Below are 15,966 nucleotides of genomic sequence, written 5' to 3'. Positions count from 1 at the left end.
AAAACTTTTTTTATAAATAAAAGAGTACTATACTATAAAATTTCAGATTTTGTCAAGATTTGAAACACTCTAGGAGTATTTTATTTGCAGATAACACATATATCATAGCATCATTTTCAAAATATGAAAAATAATGATAATATATTTAATTTTTATACACTCACTACAAGATGAAGGGGTTAGAAAAATAACGGAGTGGGATGTCAAAAACATATATTATAGTTACAGGGCAACATGAAATGATTGAATCAAATCTTATTAAGTCGGATCAGTGTGAATTCATTCCTCAACATTTTTGTTTTTGTTGGACCACACAATTCTTTTACTTAACCATCTAAGTTTCCTTCTGCTCACACAGATTTTTGTCCAGTGGGACTTTTTAGGTATGAACATGACTTGAATCCACAGACCACTAATTATTGTGCCTCTTTCATTATTAAAGAGAGAGAGAGAGAGAGAGAGAGAGAGAGAGAGAGAGAGAGAGAGAAGAAGAAGAAGAGGAGGAGGAAGAAGAAAAGATGAAGTTGGTGGCATGGGTTTCATGGATGCTGCTCCTGCTACTGCTATCTTCTTCCCAAAATGGGGTTTTTAATATTAGGTTGTGTCAAGGCAGCAGCCAGGCTGAGTACCTTCTTAACCTCATCATGTCTGGATCAACACAGCATTCTGCAGAAGAGTGGCCTGAGCTTGAAGACGCTACTGCACGCGCCATTTCTTCTTCTTCTTTTTCAGCAAATATTGAAGCTCAAGAAGGATCAATGGAGGGTGACAAGATTGATGCCTTGCCAGGGCAACCTGCGGGAGTGAAGTTTAACCAGTATGCGGGCTATGTAACCGTGGACCGTAAGGCCGGAAGATCTCTGTTTTATTACTTCACGGAATCACCCCACAATTCTTCTACCAATCCTCTGGTCTTGTGGCTCAACGGAGGTACCAAACTCCTTTGGTTTAAGGTTTAAGGTTTGTTTGTTCCCTCAGAAATTAAGGTTGATTGTGTGTTGTGATTTGTTGAGAAATGCAGGGCCAGGATGCTCATCTTTTGGAACTGGAGCACTGGATAATCTTGGACCTCTCAGAGTTAACAACGATGGAAAAACGTTATTTGAAAACGATTACTCATGGAACAAAGGTATGCAATATCAGTTTCAATTGTACTACAACTGCATAAAACATATAGGCCCTTTTTGGTAAAATAGTTAGCCTATCAGTCAATTTTAAGTTATTTAATTACTATTAATTGTTTGATTTAGTTAAAAAATGAAGACAAGTGTTTGGTTAATCAAAAAGCTACTTAAAATAACTTTTTCAATTAGCTTTTTGTGAAAAGAAATTATACCAAACTACTATCAGCTAACAACTAATTTACCAAACACTTGTCTACAATCAACTAATATTATCAACTAGTTTACCCAATCAAGTAACAGCTAACAGCTACAAAACGGGGCCATACTTCTTTCAAACTATAACTAAATATGAGAGATTGATAACTACGGTTTACCGTACAGTGGCAAATATGTTGTTCCTGGAATCACCGGCTGGAGTGGGATTTTCCTATTCCAACACCACCTCCGACTATAACACCACAGGTGACAAGAGTTCAGCCAAAGATGCATATACCTTTCTCATCAATTGGCTGGAGAGATTCCCTCATTACAAAAACAGGGATTTTTATATAACGGGAGAGAGCTATGCCGGCCATTTTGTTCCTCAGCTAGCTTACACCATTCTAGCTCACAACAACAACAACAAATCAAATCGACCATTCATCAACCTCAAAGGCATTGCTGTGAGTAAATTATATTATCAAAAGTTATAAAAAATCATATATAATCATCATAGTTTCTGAAGTGTAGCTTTGCAGATTGGGAATCCTTTACTGGATGCAGGAATAACCCTAAAATCACTGTTTGAGTATATATGGACCCATGCTTTGATATCAGATGAAACCTTTTCAGTAATTTCCAAGGAGTGTGACTACATTCATACCAACTTTTCACCCACCTGCAAAATTTACCAAGCCAAAGCAGTTATGGAGATGGGACCTGTTAATGTGGCTAACATTTACACTGACTACTGCTTTAATGATGTGAGTGTGTTTATTGTTCATTCATTCATTCATTCAACTCTAATTTACTCCCCACTGCACTTTGCTTATCATCATCTCAGCTCAGCTAACAGAATGATCTAACTCAACTTATTGATCTATATATAAAGGAAAATGATCCTTGCCCAGGCGATTCTGTCGTGTCTTACCTCAACCGAGACGAGGTGCAGAAGGCCCTCCATGCCATCAACACTTCTTGGATAGGTTGCAGGTACATACTCCACTCTGCATCATATCACTATTCACTATTAGAAATTATGGATTTTCCGACCACCTGAAAGTGATCTTAAATCAAGTCAAAAGCATTGTTCCGACCACTTTTGGTATCCGGAAAAACCTTTGTTGCTAGACCACTTTTTATTTTCCAGCACTGATTATTGTTTGTTTCAAATCACTTTACATTCAAGAAATTGAATTCCTTGAAAACAATGAATCTGCAGTCCAAAATTTGGATTGACTCATTGGAAAGACTCAGCAATAACAACCTTGCCCATAATCAAGCAGCTCATTGCAAACAAGATAAAAGTATGGCTATACAGGTAATAATTAAGTAGCAATATAATATAATCTCCTATCCTCTTCATTCTTTACTTTACTGCATCTCCACATTAACCAAATTATTAAAAAAAAAAAAAAAAAAACTGCAGTGGTGACGTAGATGCATTAGTTTCAGTGACATCAACCAGATATGCAATAAAAGCGATGAAACTTCCTGTCGAGGTTGGTTGGCGGGCGTGGCATTCTGATGGCGCCAAGGTAATAAATGTTGAGCATATAATATATAAAAATATGAATGTGCAATCCAACTATCAGCTTAAGTTTTTAGTTGAGATGGAGCACATACTTCAATTTGATATCAGAATCATGGATACAGGATGTGGGAGGGTACGTGGAAGCGTACAAGGGATTGACACTGGTTACTATAAGAGGAGGGGGGCATTCAGCTCCAAGCTACCAACCAGAACGTGCATTTACTATGATTTCATCTTTCCTTCAAGGGAAACTCCCCCCTGCCTTCAGGTAAATCAAGATTACATCAAAACAAAATAATAGTTGTTCGGTCTGTCCCTATCTAGTGTGTGCTGCAATTACACCATATATTCATATTCTGTCATGATTTCAAACCACATTTATGATTTACACACACAAACAAGGGGCCCTCATACCTTTATTGATGCAGCAAGAAAGTGATACTTCCATTTTTTTATGCAGCTAGAAGGTGTGATAGACACGCGGATACAATACAGATCTGGCTGCCCAACTTGTTCACACGGCTTAAGGATAACTTTTAGTTATATTGTTCCCTTTACTACTTTAGTTATGTTGTTTCATTTTATTAAGAATTTCCTTTATATTTAGTTCAACAGATTTAAGAATTGGTAAGTTGGGTAATGAATAAAATAAAAAGGAAGTCTCATCCCCAACTTTTTCTCTCCCTGCATTTCAATTGACGGTTCAAGAACCAGTTTTTTCAGTTCACGATTTTAATAAGCTGAAACCCAAATATTTGGTTATAGTTTTGAATCATAACTGATTTTTTTTTTTTTATTTGATTGCTATAGTGTCCGGTTCAGTTTGAACCGAACCGTGATCATCCCTATGTATAAGTAATAATTTGTTGAAGAATAATTTGTTGAAGATGAAAAATAAATAAAATATTTATTTTAAAGGTAAAAATATTAATTTAATATATCAAGATGAAAAACTATCATTTTTAAAATAATTGAAGTGATTAATATGAATACATAAATAATGCAATAAAAAGAATTATAAAAGTATAATTGAGTGGGAAAACCCCTTTTTTCCATAAAAGGCATAAAGCATTCGTGGGCTATTAATTATGACTTGCACCATTAATATTGGAATGGACACCTACCCTTTTCTCACAAGTCACATCAGCATATAGTTGCATTATATCATTATTATATACAGTTTAACAACATGACTAAAGAATAAGGATATGAAGTACACTATAATGTGTAGTATAAAAAGATGCTTGATTGAGTCTCGATTAATGGAAATTAAAATGCATGTGCTACATTCAGAAGAGTGCAGTGGCCTGAGCTTCAAGTGAGCAAGAAATCATTGGGAGTAGTCTAACGTTATGAGACCACCAACCCACTATGCAATAATGCAACAAATAGGGCAAATCCAACCAAATTCAATTTATTAATTCACTTGGTTCATGTTTAATTTTTAGTGAAAGTAATTTATTGGTCTTCTAGGTTTGAACTGGTCAATTGTGAATAACTTAGAATACTTTATTTTCTTGTTATCTTTTGCTCACTAGGGTGGTAAGGCATGATTTACTCAATACACACCATTAATCAATGGTTATGACTGTATTCTCCTCACCACCCAAAAAAATAATGCAACAAATAGGCTCAAAATGGGTGCTCAAGCAAAAATACTACTTGAATTTTCAACTTCGTCACTCAAATTTTGTATATAGACATTTGTCTTGGAACTCACAAGACAAAGATAACTTATCATTACTTGCTACATCAGAAAGTATAAGTCGAGGGACTATAGATTGAGAGCTCATATAGTAGAACTCGTGGTGAAGTAATGTGAAGTATGACGGATGGTCAAATGTTAAATTTGTGCCAAAATCCTCTTGGTCCAATCTCTCACACATGATTTTTTTAATGTGATTTACTTATCTTATATAGCTTGCAAGTTATTGTACAATAATGAGCTATTATACGAATGTCAACTTGTGATAACAAATAGTGCATGATAAATATTTGTTGGTTTGTGAATTAACATTACAATTAATTTGGTGCGAAATTGTTTCATATGAAACGAATTTTAAATATGTAATATTATTTAGTATTAATATTTTACTAATATATTAAAATTTAAACAATACATTTTAATAAAATTATAATACTTATTTATTTATAAAAAAAAATATTACATTTTCATTAATAAAAAGTATACTTCAATATTACGAGTTTAGAACAAACAATTAAAATTTCAGATTTTGTCAAGATTTGAAACACTCTAGGAGTATTTTATTTGCAGATGACACATATATCAGAGCATCATTTCTAGAATATGATAAATAATGATAATATATTTACACTCACTACAAGATCAAGGGCTTAGAAAAATAACGGAGTGGGATGTCCAAAACATATATTCTAGAATACGAAGTCAGATAATATATTAAAGACATCCTTATTTGCCTATTTGGTATGTGAACGAGATTCTTGCTGGTAGTCAATTAAAATTACAAATTTTTTTATTTTTTATTTTTTATTTTTCAGTTATAGACATGTGGATTAATAACACAAACTTGTCTGGACAACTAACAAAAAGGGGAAAAAGAGGAGAGTATCCAAAATATTTAGACAAAAACTTGTATGAGGAGAGTATACTTATATGCTCAAATGTAATACTAATCAGGAATAAAAATTTTGTTACTTATAAGGGTAATGTAAACTTTTAAGAAAAATGTCATACTTTTACATTTCGATTTAAAAATATTACATTTTTTCGAAAAGTATTATATTTTTCCTTATAAGGGGCACTTGACAACATTACTTATTATGAAAAATGTAATACTTTTGATAGAAAATATAATACTTTTACATCAAAATGTAAAAGTATTACATTTTCCTTTTAAGTAACAAAATTTTTATTCCTGATTAGTATTACATTTAAGCATATAAACATGACATTTGTGCGTATAAATATGACATTTGCATGTTGATTCGATCCGACCTGTCTCACGAATAAGGATCCGTGAAACGATCTCACACAAGTGTGACTCAAATATTTATGCCCCTATTTGACCAGATAGGAGGAACATATATAGACAAATAATTTGGTTCGCGGAGAACATGTATTAACAAATATTTATGTAAAAATTATTATCGTTACATGAAATGATTGAATCAAATCTTATAAAATCGGTTAAGTGTGAATTCATTCATCAACATTTTTGTTTTTGTTGGACTTGGACCACACAATTCTTTTACTTAACCATCTAAGTTTTGTCCAGTGGGAGTTTCTAGGTATGAACATGACTTGAATCCACTGTAGAATTCACACACCACAAATTATTGTGCCTCTTGCATTATTAAAGAGAAAGAACAAAAAAACAAAAAAAACAAAAAAAAAAAAAAAAAAAGCAAAAAACAAAAAAGAGATTCTTTTTATTATCAGGTTTATCGATTTGTGTATAAAAGGATGGCATAATGCATATACTTAGCCACTATATAAGCCATAAAGTGAAAGGCTTACTTAACCATCTAATTCTCCTTCTGCTCACACAGATTTTTGTCCATCCAGTGGGACTTTTTAGGTATGAACATGATTGAATCCACTGTAGAATTCACACACCACAAATTATTGTGCCTCTTGCATTATTAGAGAGAGAGAGAAGAAGAAGAAGAAGAAGAGGAAGAAGAAAAGATGAAGTTGGTGGCATGGGTTTCATGGTTGCTGCTCCTGCTACTGCTATCTTCTTCCCAAAATGGGATTTTTCATATTAGGTTATGTCAAGGCAGCAGCCAGGCTGAACACCTTCTCAACCTCATCATGTCTGGATCAACACAGCATTCTGCAGAAGAGTGGCCTGAGCTTGAACACGCTACTGCACGCGCCATTTCTTCTTCTTCTTCTTCTTCTTTTTCAGCAAATATTGAAGAAGCTCAAGAAGGATCAATGGAGGCTGACAAGATTGATGCCTTGCCGGGACAACCTACAGGAGTGAAGTTTAACCAGTATTCGGGCTATGTAACCGTGGACCGAAAGGCCGGAAGATCTCTGTTTTATTATTTCGCGGAATCACCCCAAAATTCTTCTACCAATCCTCTGGTCTTGTGGCTCACCGGAGGTACCAAACTCCAAACTCCTTTGGTTTAAGGTTTAAGGTTTGTTTGTTCTCGCAGAAATTAAGGTTGATTGTGTGTTGTGATTTGTTGAGAAATGCAGGGCCAGGATGCTCATCTATAGGAAATGGAGCATTGAATGAGCTTGGACCTTTCATAGTTACCAGCGATGGAAAAACATTATTTCAAAACGATTACTCATGGAATAAAGGTATGCGATATTAGTTTGATCATACTATATATATATATATATATATATATATATATATATATATATATATATATATATATATATATATATATGTGTGTGCAATTCAACTATCAGCTTAGCCTTTTTAGTTGAGATACAATTAAATGTCATAGTTTGAATCAAAAGAGACTATGGTTTGGGGCGGAGATGGAGCACATGCTTCAATTCTACAAGTGCATTAATATATATGAGAGATTGATTAGTAAGGTTTACCGTACAGTGGCAAATATGTTGTTCCTGGAATCACCGGCCGGAGTGGGATTTTCCTATTCCAACACCGGCTCCGACTATAACACCACAGGTGACAAGAGTTCAGCCAAGGATGCATATACCTTTCTCATCAACTGGCTGGAGAGATTCCCTCACTACAAAAACAGAGATTTTTATATAACGGGAGAGAGCTACGGCGGCCATTTTGTTCCTCAGCTAGCTTACACCATTCTAGCTCACAACAACAAATCAAATCGAACATTCATCAACCTCAAAGGCATTGCTGTGAGTAAATTATATGTTTAAAAGTTAAAAAATCATATATAATCATCATAGTTTCTGACCTGTTGGTTTTAATTTGCAGATTGGGAATCCTTTACTGGATTTAGGTATAACCCTAAAATCAGTGTATGAGTATCTATGGACCCATGCTTTGATATCAGATGAAACCTTTTCAGTAATTTCCAAGGAGTGTGACTACATTCATTCCAACTTTTCTGCCACCTGCAAAATTTTCCAAGCCATAGCACTTATCGAGATGGGACCTGTTAACGTGGGTAACATTTACTCTAGCTTCTGCTTTAATGATGTCCCTAAACCACAATACCATGGTTCGGTGAGTTTGTTGTTCATTCAACTCTAATTTACTCCCATTGCACTTTGCTTATCATCATCAGCTCAGCTAACAGAATGAACTAATTAACTCAACTTCATCTATATATAAAGGTATATGATCCTTGCTCAGGCGGTTATATCGCGTCTTATCTCAACCGAGACGAGGTGCAGAAGGCCCTCCATGCCATCAACACTTCTTGGATGGGTTGCAGGTGCATATATACTCCACTCTGCATCATATATATCACTATTATTGTCTGTTAGTTTCAATTCACTTTACATTCAAGAATATAATTAATGATGGAAGAACAATGAATCTGCAGTCCAAAATTTGGATTGAATCACTGGAAAGACTCAGTAATAACAACCTTGCCCATAATCAAGCAGCTTATTGCAAACAAGATGAGAGTATGGATATACAGGTAATAATTAAGTAGCAATATAATATAATCTCCTATCCTCTTCATTCTTTACTTTACTGCATCAATAAAAAGTAAAACCCTTCCCCACATTAACCAAATTATAAAAACTGCAGTGGTGACGTAGATGCGTTAGTTTCAGTGACATCAACTAGGTATGCAATAAAAGCGATGAAACTTCCTGTCGAGGTTGGTTGGCGGGCGTGGCATTCCGATGGCGCCAAGGTAATAAATGTTGAGCATATAATATATAAAAAATATAAATCTGCAATCTAACTATCAGATTAGGCTTTTAGTTGAGATAGACATGCTTCAATTTGGTGCCAAAGGTCATGGGTTCGAATTTGCAGGATGTGGGAGGGTACGTGGAAGCGTACAAGGGATTGACACTGGTTACTATAAGAGGAGCTGGGCATTCAGCTCCTAGCTTCCAACCAGAACGTGCATTTACTATGATTTCATCTTTCCTTCAAGGGAAACTTCCCCCTGCCTTCAGGTAAATCAATATTACATCAAAACAAAATAATATATTGCTGTTCTGACCCTATCTAGTGTGTGCTGCAATTACACCATATATTCATATTCTGTCATGATTTCAAACCACATTTATGATTTATGCACACAAACAAGGGACCCTCATACCTTTATTGATGCAGAAAGCTAAGAAGGAAGCTAAGCTGAAAGTGATACTTCCATTTTGTTTTTGCAGCTAGAAGGTGTGATAGACACGCGGATACAATACAGATCCTGCTGCCCAACTTGTTCACACTGGCTTAAGAATCAATTTTAGTTAAATTGTTTCCTTTACTACTTCATGTCCTTTCTTTTTATTAAGGATTGCCTTTATATTTAGTTCTAACAGATTTTAGAATTAGTAAGTTGGGTATTGAATAAAATCAAAAGGAAGTCTCATCCCTAACTTCTTCTCTCTTGCACTTTGGTTCACGGTTCACGATCCAGTTTTTTCAATCCAGGATTTTAATAAACTGAAACCCAAATATTTAGTTATAATTCCGAATCATAATCGAAATTTTTTTATTTGATTGTTATAGTGTTTGGTTCAGTTCGAACCAAACCGTGACCATCCCTATGTATAAACAATAATTTGTTGAAGAAAAAAATAAATAAAATATTTAGTTTAAAGGTAAAAGTGTCAATTTAAAAACTACCACTTTTCAAATAAAATGATTAATGTGAATACATGGAATTTTTTTTTTTTTTTGTAAACGTATATTTCAGTGGGAAGACCCCTTTTTCCATAAAAGGCATAAAACATTCGTGGGCTATTAATTATGACTTGCACCTACACCTACTCTTTTCTCACAAGTCGCAGCAGCATATAGTTGCATTATATCATTATATAATATAAGTTCTACTATATCTATTCTCTAATTTAGTAATTTTACTTCTGATATGACAATTATAAAGTTTTTTTTTTATATGGTCTGAGTATAAATGCCTACATCAAGATTTAGTCTGTGTAAGTACAAATTGGAAGTATAATATGAAGGTACATGTAATATTTTCCTTATTATATATAGTTTAACAATATGACTAAGGATATGAAATAAATGTTGCATCTCCATTCCACCATTACTACTTATAAGCTAGATACACTCAACTAATTAATCAATATTCTATGATAATTGCGAGAATCAGATTGCATGCACAATTCAACTGATTAACGAATTTTAACCCTGAGAGATCGTAATAATGTAATACACTAGAATGTGTAGTATAAAAAGATGATTGGTTCAGTCTCAATTAATGGAAATTAAAATGCATGTGCTACATTCGGAAGAGTAGCCCTAACGTTATGAGGCCACCAACCCACTATGCAATAATTAGGGGTGTTCAATCGGTTAATCGAACCGTTTTAACCGAACCGAATTAACCGAAGTTTTTTTCCTTTAACCGTTAACCGAAGCGAAGTTTGTTCTACCGAATTCACCGAACTGAAATTTTTTTCGGTTAATCGGTCGGTTAACCGATTAACCGAACTTTTTAAAGGTAAAATTTAAAATTCTAAAAATAACACTTAAAATAATAAATCCAATTAAAATAAAATACATATCATAATAAATTCATAACAAAATATACAAAAATATTAATTATAAACTCCAAACATCCATAACTTCAAATTAGTATTTATATTTATATTTATATTATTATTTATATATATATTAAAAACTTCGGTTAACCGTTCGGTTAATTCGGTTAACCGACCTTTCGAACCGAATTAACCGTTAACCGAAGTTTTAAAATTCCTTTAACCATTAACCGAACCGAAAAAGTTCGGTTCGAAAACGGTTAACCGAACTTTGTCGGTTCGGTCGGTTAACCGAAAATTATCCGAAGCTTGCACACCCCTAGCAATAATGCAACAAATAGGGCAAATCCAACGACCAAATTGATCAATTTATTAATTCATTTCGTCCATGTTTAATTTTTTGCAGAAGTAATTTATTGGTCTTCTAGGTCTGAACTGGTCAATTGTGAACAACTTAGAATACTTTATCTCCTTGTGATCTTTTGCTCACTAAGGTCGTAAGGCATGATTTACCCAATATACACCATTAATCTATGATTGTGACTGTATTCTCCTCATCACCCAAAAAAATAATGCAACAAATAGGCTCGAAATGGGTGCTCAAGCAAAAATACTACTTGAATTCTCAACTTTTACTTCTTCGCTCAAATTTTGTATATAGGCATTTGTTTTGGAACTCACAATATAAAGATAACTTATCATTACTTGCTACATCAGAAAGTATAATTGAGGGACTATAGATTGGGAGTTCATATAGTAGAACTCGTGGTGAAGTAGTGTGAAGTATGACTGATGGTCACATGTTAAATTTGTGCCAAAATTCTCTTGGTCCAATCTCTCACACATGATTTTTTTAGTGTGATTTACTTATCTTATATAGTTTGTATGTTATTGTACAATAATGAACTATTATACGAATGTCAACTTGACAACAAATAGTGCATGACAGATATTTGTTGGTTGTGAATTAACATTACAATTAGTTTGGTGCGAAATTGTTTCATATGAAACGGATTTTAATATGTAATATTATTTAGTATTAATATTTTACTAATACATTAAAAATTAAAAAATACATTTTAATAAAAATATAATACTTATTTATTTATAAAAAAAAATATATTACATTTTCATTAATAAAAGAGTATACTTCAATATTACGAGTTTACGACAAACAATTAAAATTTCAAATTTTGTCAAGATATGAAGCACTCTAGCTAGGATATTTTATTTGTAGATGACATATATATCAGAGCATCATTTTTAGAATATGATAAATAATGATAATATATTTACACTCACTACAAGATCAAAGGCTTAGAAAAATAACGGAGTGCCCGCATGGGTAGCTCAACTGATCATAGAAGTGAAACTTTGGAAGAATGACCAGGGATCGAGTCTCACCAGCGGCAGTGTGGGAGCAACCTCTCAAAGTGAGGGGGGCTCCTTGTGCGCAGTGAGCACCGGTCTAGCCTCTGTGATTAATGTTCAGTTGAGTCACCATGATTTACAACCTCCCACCGCTCTGTCGGGCCGAAGTGTGGGGGGCCCTTAAAGACATCCTTATTTACCTATTTGGTATGTGAACGATATTCTTGCTGGTAGTCAATTAAAATTACTAAAAGTTTTTGTTTTTTGTTTTTTATTTTTCAGTTATAACATGTGGATTAATAACACAAACTAATCTACCATCAAGAAGTTGTTTGAACAACTAACAAAAATGGCAAAAAGAGGAGATTATCTAAAATATTTAGACAAAAATTTGTATGAGACTGTCTTACTGTGAGATAGGTCGAGTCAATATAAAAATGTAATACTTATATGTATAAATGTCATGCTTATACGCTCAAATGTAATACTAATCAGGAATAAAATTATTGTTATTATAAGGATAATGTAAACTTTTAAGGAAAAATGTCATATTTTTACATTTTGATTTAAAATTATTACATTTTTCCTCAAAAGTATTATATTTTCCCATATAAGTAAAGGGCACTTGGCAACATTACTTATTAGTGAAAATATAATACTTTTACATAAAAATGTAAAAGTATTACATTTTTCCTTTAAGTAACAAAATTTTTATTCCTGATTAGTATTAGATTTGAGCATATAGGTATGACATTCACGCATATAAATATAACATTTGCATGTTGATTCGATTTGACCTGACATGTCTCACGAATATATAAGGATCCATGAAACGTCTCCCACAAGTGTGACTCAAATATTTATAATTCCCACGGACCGCCCACTAAACCATTGAGTTAAGCCGTGCCGTTACATGAAATGATTGAATCAAATCTTATAAAATCGGATGAGTGTGAATACATTCATCAACATTTTTATTTTTCTTAGACTTGGACCACACAATTCTTTTACTTAACCATCTAAGTTTAGTCCAGTGGGACTTCCTAGGTATGAACATGACTTGAATCCACTGGAGAATTCACACACCACAAATTATTGTGCCTCTTGCATTATTAAAGAGAGAGAGAGAGGGACAGAAAAGAAGAAGAAGAGGAAGAAGAAAAGATGAAGTTGGTGGCATGGGTTTCATGGTTGCTGCTACTGCTACTGCTATCTTTCCAAAATGGGATTTTTCATATTAGGTTGTGTCAAGGCAGCAGCCAGGCTGAGTACCTTCTCAACCTCATCATGTCTGGATCAACTCAGCATTCAGAAGAGTGGCCTGAGCTTGAAGACGCTACTGCACGCGCCATTTCTTCTTCTTCTTTTTCAGCAAATATTGAAGCTCAAGAAGGATCAATGGAGGCTGACAAGATTGATGCCTTGCCGGGGCAACCTGCGGGAGTGAAGTTTAATCAGTATGCGGGCTATGTAACCGTGGACCGGAAGGCCGGAAGATCCCTATTTTATTACTTGGCGGAATCACCACACAATTCTTCTACCAATCCTCTGGTCTTGTGGCTCAACGGAGGTGCCAAACTCCAAACTCCTTTGGTTTAAGGTTTAAGGTTTGTTTGTTCCAGCAGAAATTAAGGTTGATTGTGTGTTATGATTTGTTGAGAAATGCAGGGCCAGGATGCTCATCTATAGGAGCTGGAGCACTGGTTGAGCTTGGACCTTTCAGAGTAAACAGCGATGGAAAAACATTATTTGAAAGTGATTACTCATGGAACAAAGGTATGCGATATTAGTTTGATCAGCTTAGAATTTTAGTTGAGATAGAACCAAAGGTTATAGTTCGAAAAAAAAAGACTATGGTTCTAATATTGCTTGGAGTCCATCAAAAAGTAATTGGCGTATAGATGGAGCATATGCTTCAATTCTATAACTGCATTAAACATATATTTCTTTCAAACTATAACTATATATGAGAGATTGATAACTACTCTTTACCGTCCAGTGGCAAATATGTTGTTCCTGGAATCACCGGCCGGAGTGGGATTTTCCTATTCCAACACCACCTCCGACTATAACACCACAGGTGACAAGAGTTCAGCCAAGGATGCATATACCTTTCTCATCAACTGGCTGGAGAGATTCCCTCACTACAAAAACAGAGATTTTTATATAACGGGAGAGAGCTATGGCGGCCATTTTGTTCCTCAGCTAGCTTACACCATTCTAGCTCACAACAACAACAACAACAAATCAAATCCACCATTCATCAACCTCAAAGGCATAGCTGTGAGTAAATTATATTATTAAAAGTTATAAAAATCATAGTTCCTGACGTGCAGTGTTTTGCAGATGGGGAATCCTTTACTGGATGCAGTCATAACCCTAAAATCACTGTTTGAGTATCTATGGACCCATGCTTTGATATCAGATGAAACCTTTTCAGTAATTTCCAAGGAGTGCGACTACATTCATACCAACTTTTCTGCCACCTGCAAAATTTACCAAGCCAAAGCACTTATGGAGATGGGACCTGTTAACGTGACTAACATTTACACTAACTTCTGCTTTAATGGTGTCGCAAAACCACAATATCATGGTTTGGTGAGTGTGTTGTTCATTCATTCATTCATTCAACTCTAACAGAATGAACTAATTAACTCAACTTCATCTATATATAAAGGAAAATGATCCTTGCTCAGGCAGTTATGTCACGTCTTACCTCAACCGAGACGAGGTGCAGAAGGCCCTCCATGCCATCAACACTTCTTGGATAGGTTGCAGGTACATACATAATCCACTCTGCATCATATCACTATTATTGTCTGTTAGTTTCAATTCACTTTTCATTCAAGAATATAAATTTGCAGTCCAAAATTTGGATTGAGTCATTGGAAAGACGCACCAATAACAACCTTGCCCATAATCAAGCAGCTCATTGCAAACAAGATAAAAGTATGGATATACAGGTAATAATTAAGTAGCAATATAATATAATCTCCTATCCTCTTCATTCTTTACTTTACTGCATCAATAAAAAGTAAAACCCTCCTCCACATTAACCAAATTATAAAAACTGCAGTGGTGACGTAGATGCATTAGTTTCAGTGACATCAACCAGGTATGCAATAAAAGCGATGAAACTTCCCGTCGAGGTTGGTTGGCGGGCGTGGCATTCTGATGGCGCCAAGGTAATAAATGTTGAGTATATAATATATATATATATAAAAATATAAATGTGTTATCCAACTATCAGCTTAAACTTTTAGTTGAAATATAGCACATGTTTCAATTTAGTATCAAAGTCATGCCAAAGGTCGTGGGTTCGAATGTTGTAACTTTGTCCTGGATACTGGATGATTGGCAGGATGTGGGAGGGTACGTGGAAGCGTACGAGGGATTGACACTGGTTACAATAAGAGGAGCTGGGCATTTAGCTCCTAGCTACCAACCAGAACGTGCATTTACTATGATTTCATCTTTCCTTCAAGGGAAACTCCCCCCTCCCTTCAGGTAAATCAAGATTACATCAAAACAAAATAGGTATTCATATTCTGTCATGATTTCAAAGCACATTTAAGATTTATGCACACAAACAAGGGACCCTCATACCTTTATTGATGCAGCAAGAAAGTGATACTTCCATTTTGTTTTTGCAGCTAGAAGGTGTGATAGACACGCGGATACAATACAGATCGTGCTGCCCAACTTGTTCACACCACTTAAGAATAAATTTTAGTTATATTATTTCCTTTACTACTTTAGTTATATATATTGTTTCTTTTTATTAAGGATTGCCTTTATATTTAGTTTAGTAGATTTTAGAATTTGTAAGTTGGGTATTGAATAAAAACAAAAGGAAGTCTCATCCCTAACCTCTTCTCTCTCGCACTTCGATTCATGGTTCAGGATCTAGTTTTTTCAATTCACGATTTTAATAAACTGCAATCCAAATATTTGGTTATAGTTCTGAATCATAACTGAAATTTTTTATTTGATTGTTATAGTGTCCGGTTCAGTTCGAACCGAAGCATGGTCATCCCTACGTATAAGCATAATTTGTTGAATAAGAAACGTAAATAAAATATTTATTTTAATGGTAAAAATATCAT

At 34.4% G+C, this 15,966-nt stretch overlaps 3 protein-coding genes across 3 annotated transcripts; all 3 read left to right on the top strand.

Annotated features, from left to right (window-relative positions):
- The first annotated feature begins 429 nt into the window (after window positions 1-429).
- On the top strand, window positions 430-3,528 carry LOC109149429 (serine carboxypeptidase II-3-like). The gene is made up of 10 exons (XM_019297195.1): window positions 430-451; window positions 485-930; window positions 1,022-1,129; window positions 1,506-1,786; window positions 1,862-2,086; window positions 2,215-2,315; window positions 2,545-2,643; window positions 2,752-2,860; window positions 2,979-3,124; window positions 3,317-3,528. The coding sequence occupies exons 2-10, from the start codon at window positions 519-521 to the stop codon at window positions 3,318-3,320; spliced, it is 1,485 nt and encodes a 494-aa protein (XP_019152740.1). The 5' UTR covers window positions 430-451; window positions 485-518; the 3' UTR covers window positions 3,321-3,528.
- Window positions 3,529-6,412: 2,884 nt separating this feature from the next.
- On the top strand, window positions 6,413-9,336 carry LOC109149426 (putative serine carboxypeptidase-like 23). The gene is made up of 9 exons (XM_019297192.1): window positions 6,413-6,950; window positions 7,049-7,156; window positions 7,416-7,690; window positions 7,770-8,021; window positions 8,132-8,232; window positions 8,344-8,442; window positions 8,556-8,664; window positions 8,790-8,935; window positions 9,149-9,336. The coding sequence occupies exons 1-9, from the start codon at window positions 6,527-6,529 to the stop codon at window positions 9,150-9,152; spliced, it is 1,518 nt and encodes a 505-aa protein (XP_019152737.1). The 5' UTR covers window positions 6,413-6,526; the 3' UTR covers window positions 9,153-9,336.
- Window positions 9,337-12,948: 3,612 nt separating this feature from the next.
- Window positions 12,949-15,729, top strand: LOC109149428 (serine carboxypeptidase II-3-like). The gene is made up of 9 exons (XM_019297194.1): window positions 12,949-13,430; window positions 13,529-13,636; window positions 13,860-14,143; window positions 14,207-14,458; window positions 14,538-14,638; window positions 14,725-14,823; window positions 14,937-15,045; window positions 15,222-15,367; window positions 15,514-15,729. The coding sequence occupies exons 1-9, from the start codon at window positions 13,025-13,027 to the stop codon at window positions 15,515-15,517; spliced, it is 1,509 nt and encodes a 502-aa protein (XP_019152739.1). The 5' UTR covers window positions 12,949-13,024; the 3' UTR covers window positions 15,518-15,729.
- The last annotated feature ends 237 nt before the right edge of the window (window positions 15,730-15,966 follow it).

This window comes from Ipomoea nil, unplaced genomic scaffold (assembly GCF_001879475.1).
Source record: "Ipomoea nil cultivar Tokyo-kokei standard unplaced genomic scaffold, Asagao_1.1 scaffold2159, whole genome shotgun sequence".
NCBI classification, from domain to species: Eukaryota; Viridiplantae; Streptophyta; class Magnoliopsida; order Solanales; family Convolvulaceae; genus Ipomoea; species Ipomoea nil.
The sequence above is the reverse complement of the archived record's forward strand: the minus strand, read 5'-3'. Positions and strand labels throughout refer to the sequence as shown.

Bases quoted from the DNA above. Each gene is read 5' to 3' on its own strand.
- LOC109149429 (XM_019297195.1), top strand. From the start codon at position 519: ATGAAGTTGGTGGCATGGGTTTCATGGATGCTGCTCCTGCTACTGCTA. The intron at 1,787-1,861 runs GTGAGTAAATTA...GTAGCTTTGCAG, and splicing joins TCAACCTCAAAGGCATTGCT to ATTGGGAATCCTTTACTGGA. The intron at 2,861-2,978 runs GTAATAAATGTT...TCATGGATACAG, and splicing joins GGCATTCTGATGGCGCCAAG to GATGTGGGAGGGTACGTGGA.
- LOC109149426 (XM_019297192.1), top strand. From the start codon at position 6,527: ATGAAGTTGGTGGCATGGGTTTCATGGTTGCTGCTCCTGCTACTGCTA. The intron at 7,691-7,769 runs GTGAGTAAATTA...TTTAATTTGCAG, and splicing joins TCAACCTCAAAGGCATTGCT to ATTGGGAATCCTTTACTGGA. The intron at 8,022-8,131 runs GTGAGTTTGTTG...CTATATATAAAG, and splicing joins AACCACAATACCATGGTTCG to GTATATGATCCTTGCTCAGG.
- LOC109149428 (XM_019297194.1), top strand. From the start codon at position 13,025: ATGAAGTTGGTGGCATGGGTTTCATGGTTGCTGCTACTGCTACTGCTA. The intron at 14,144-14,206 runs GTGAGTAAATTA...AGTGTTTTGCAG, and splicing joins TCAACCTCAAAGGCATAGCT to ATGGGGAATCCTTTACTGGA. The intron at 14,639-14,724 runs GTACATACATAA...ATAAATTTGCAG, and splicing joins ACTTCTTGGATAGGTTGCAG to TCCAAAATTTGGATTGAGTC.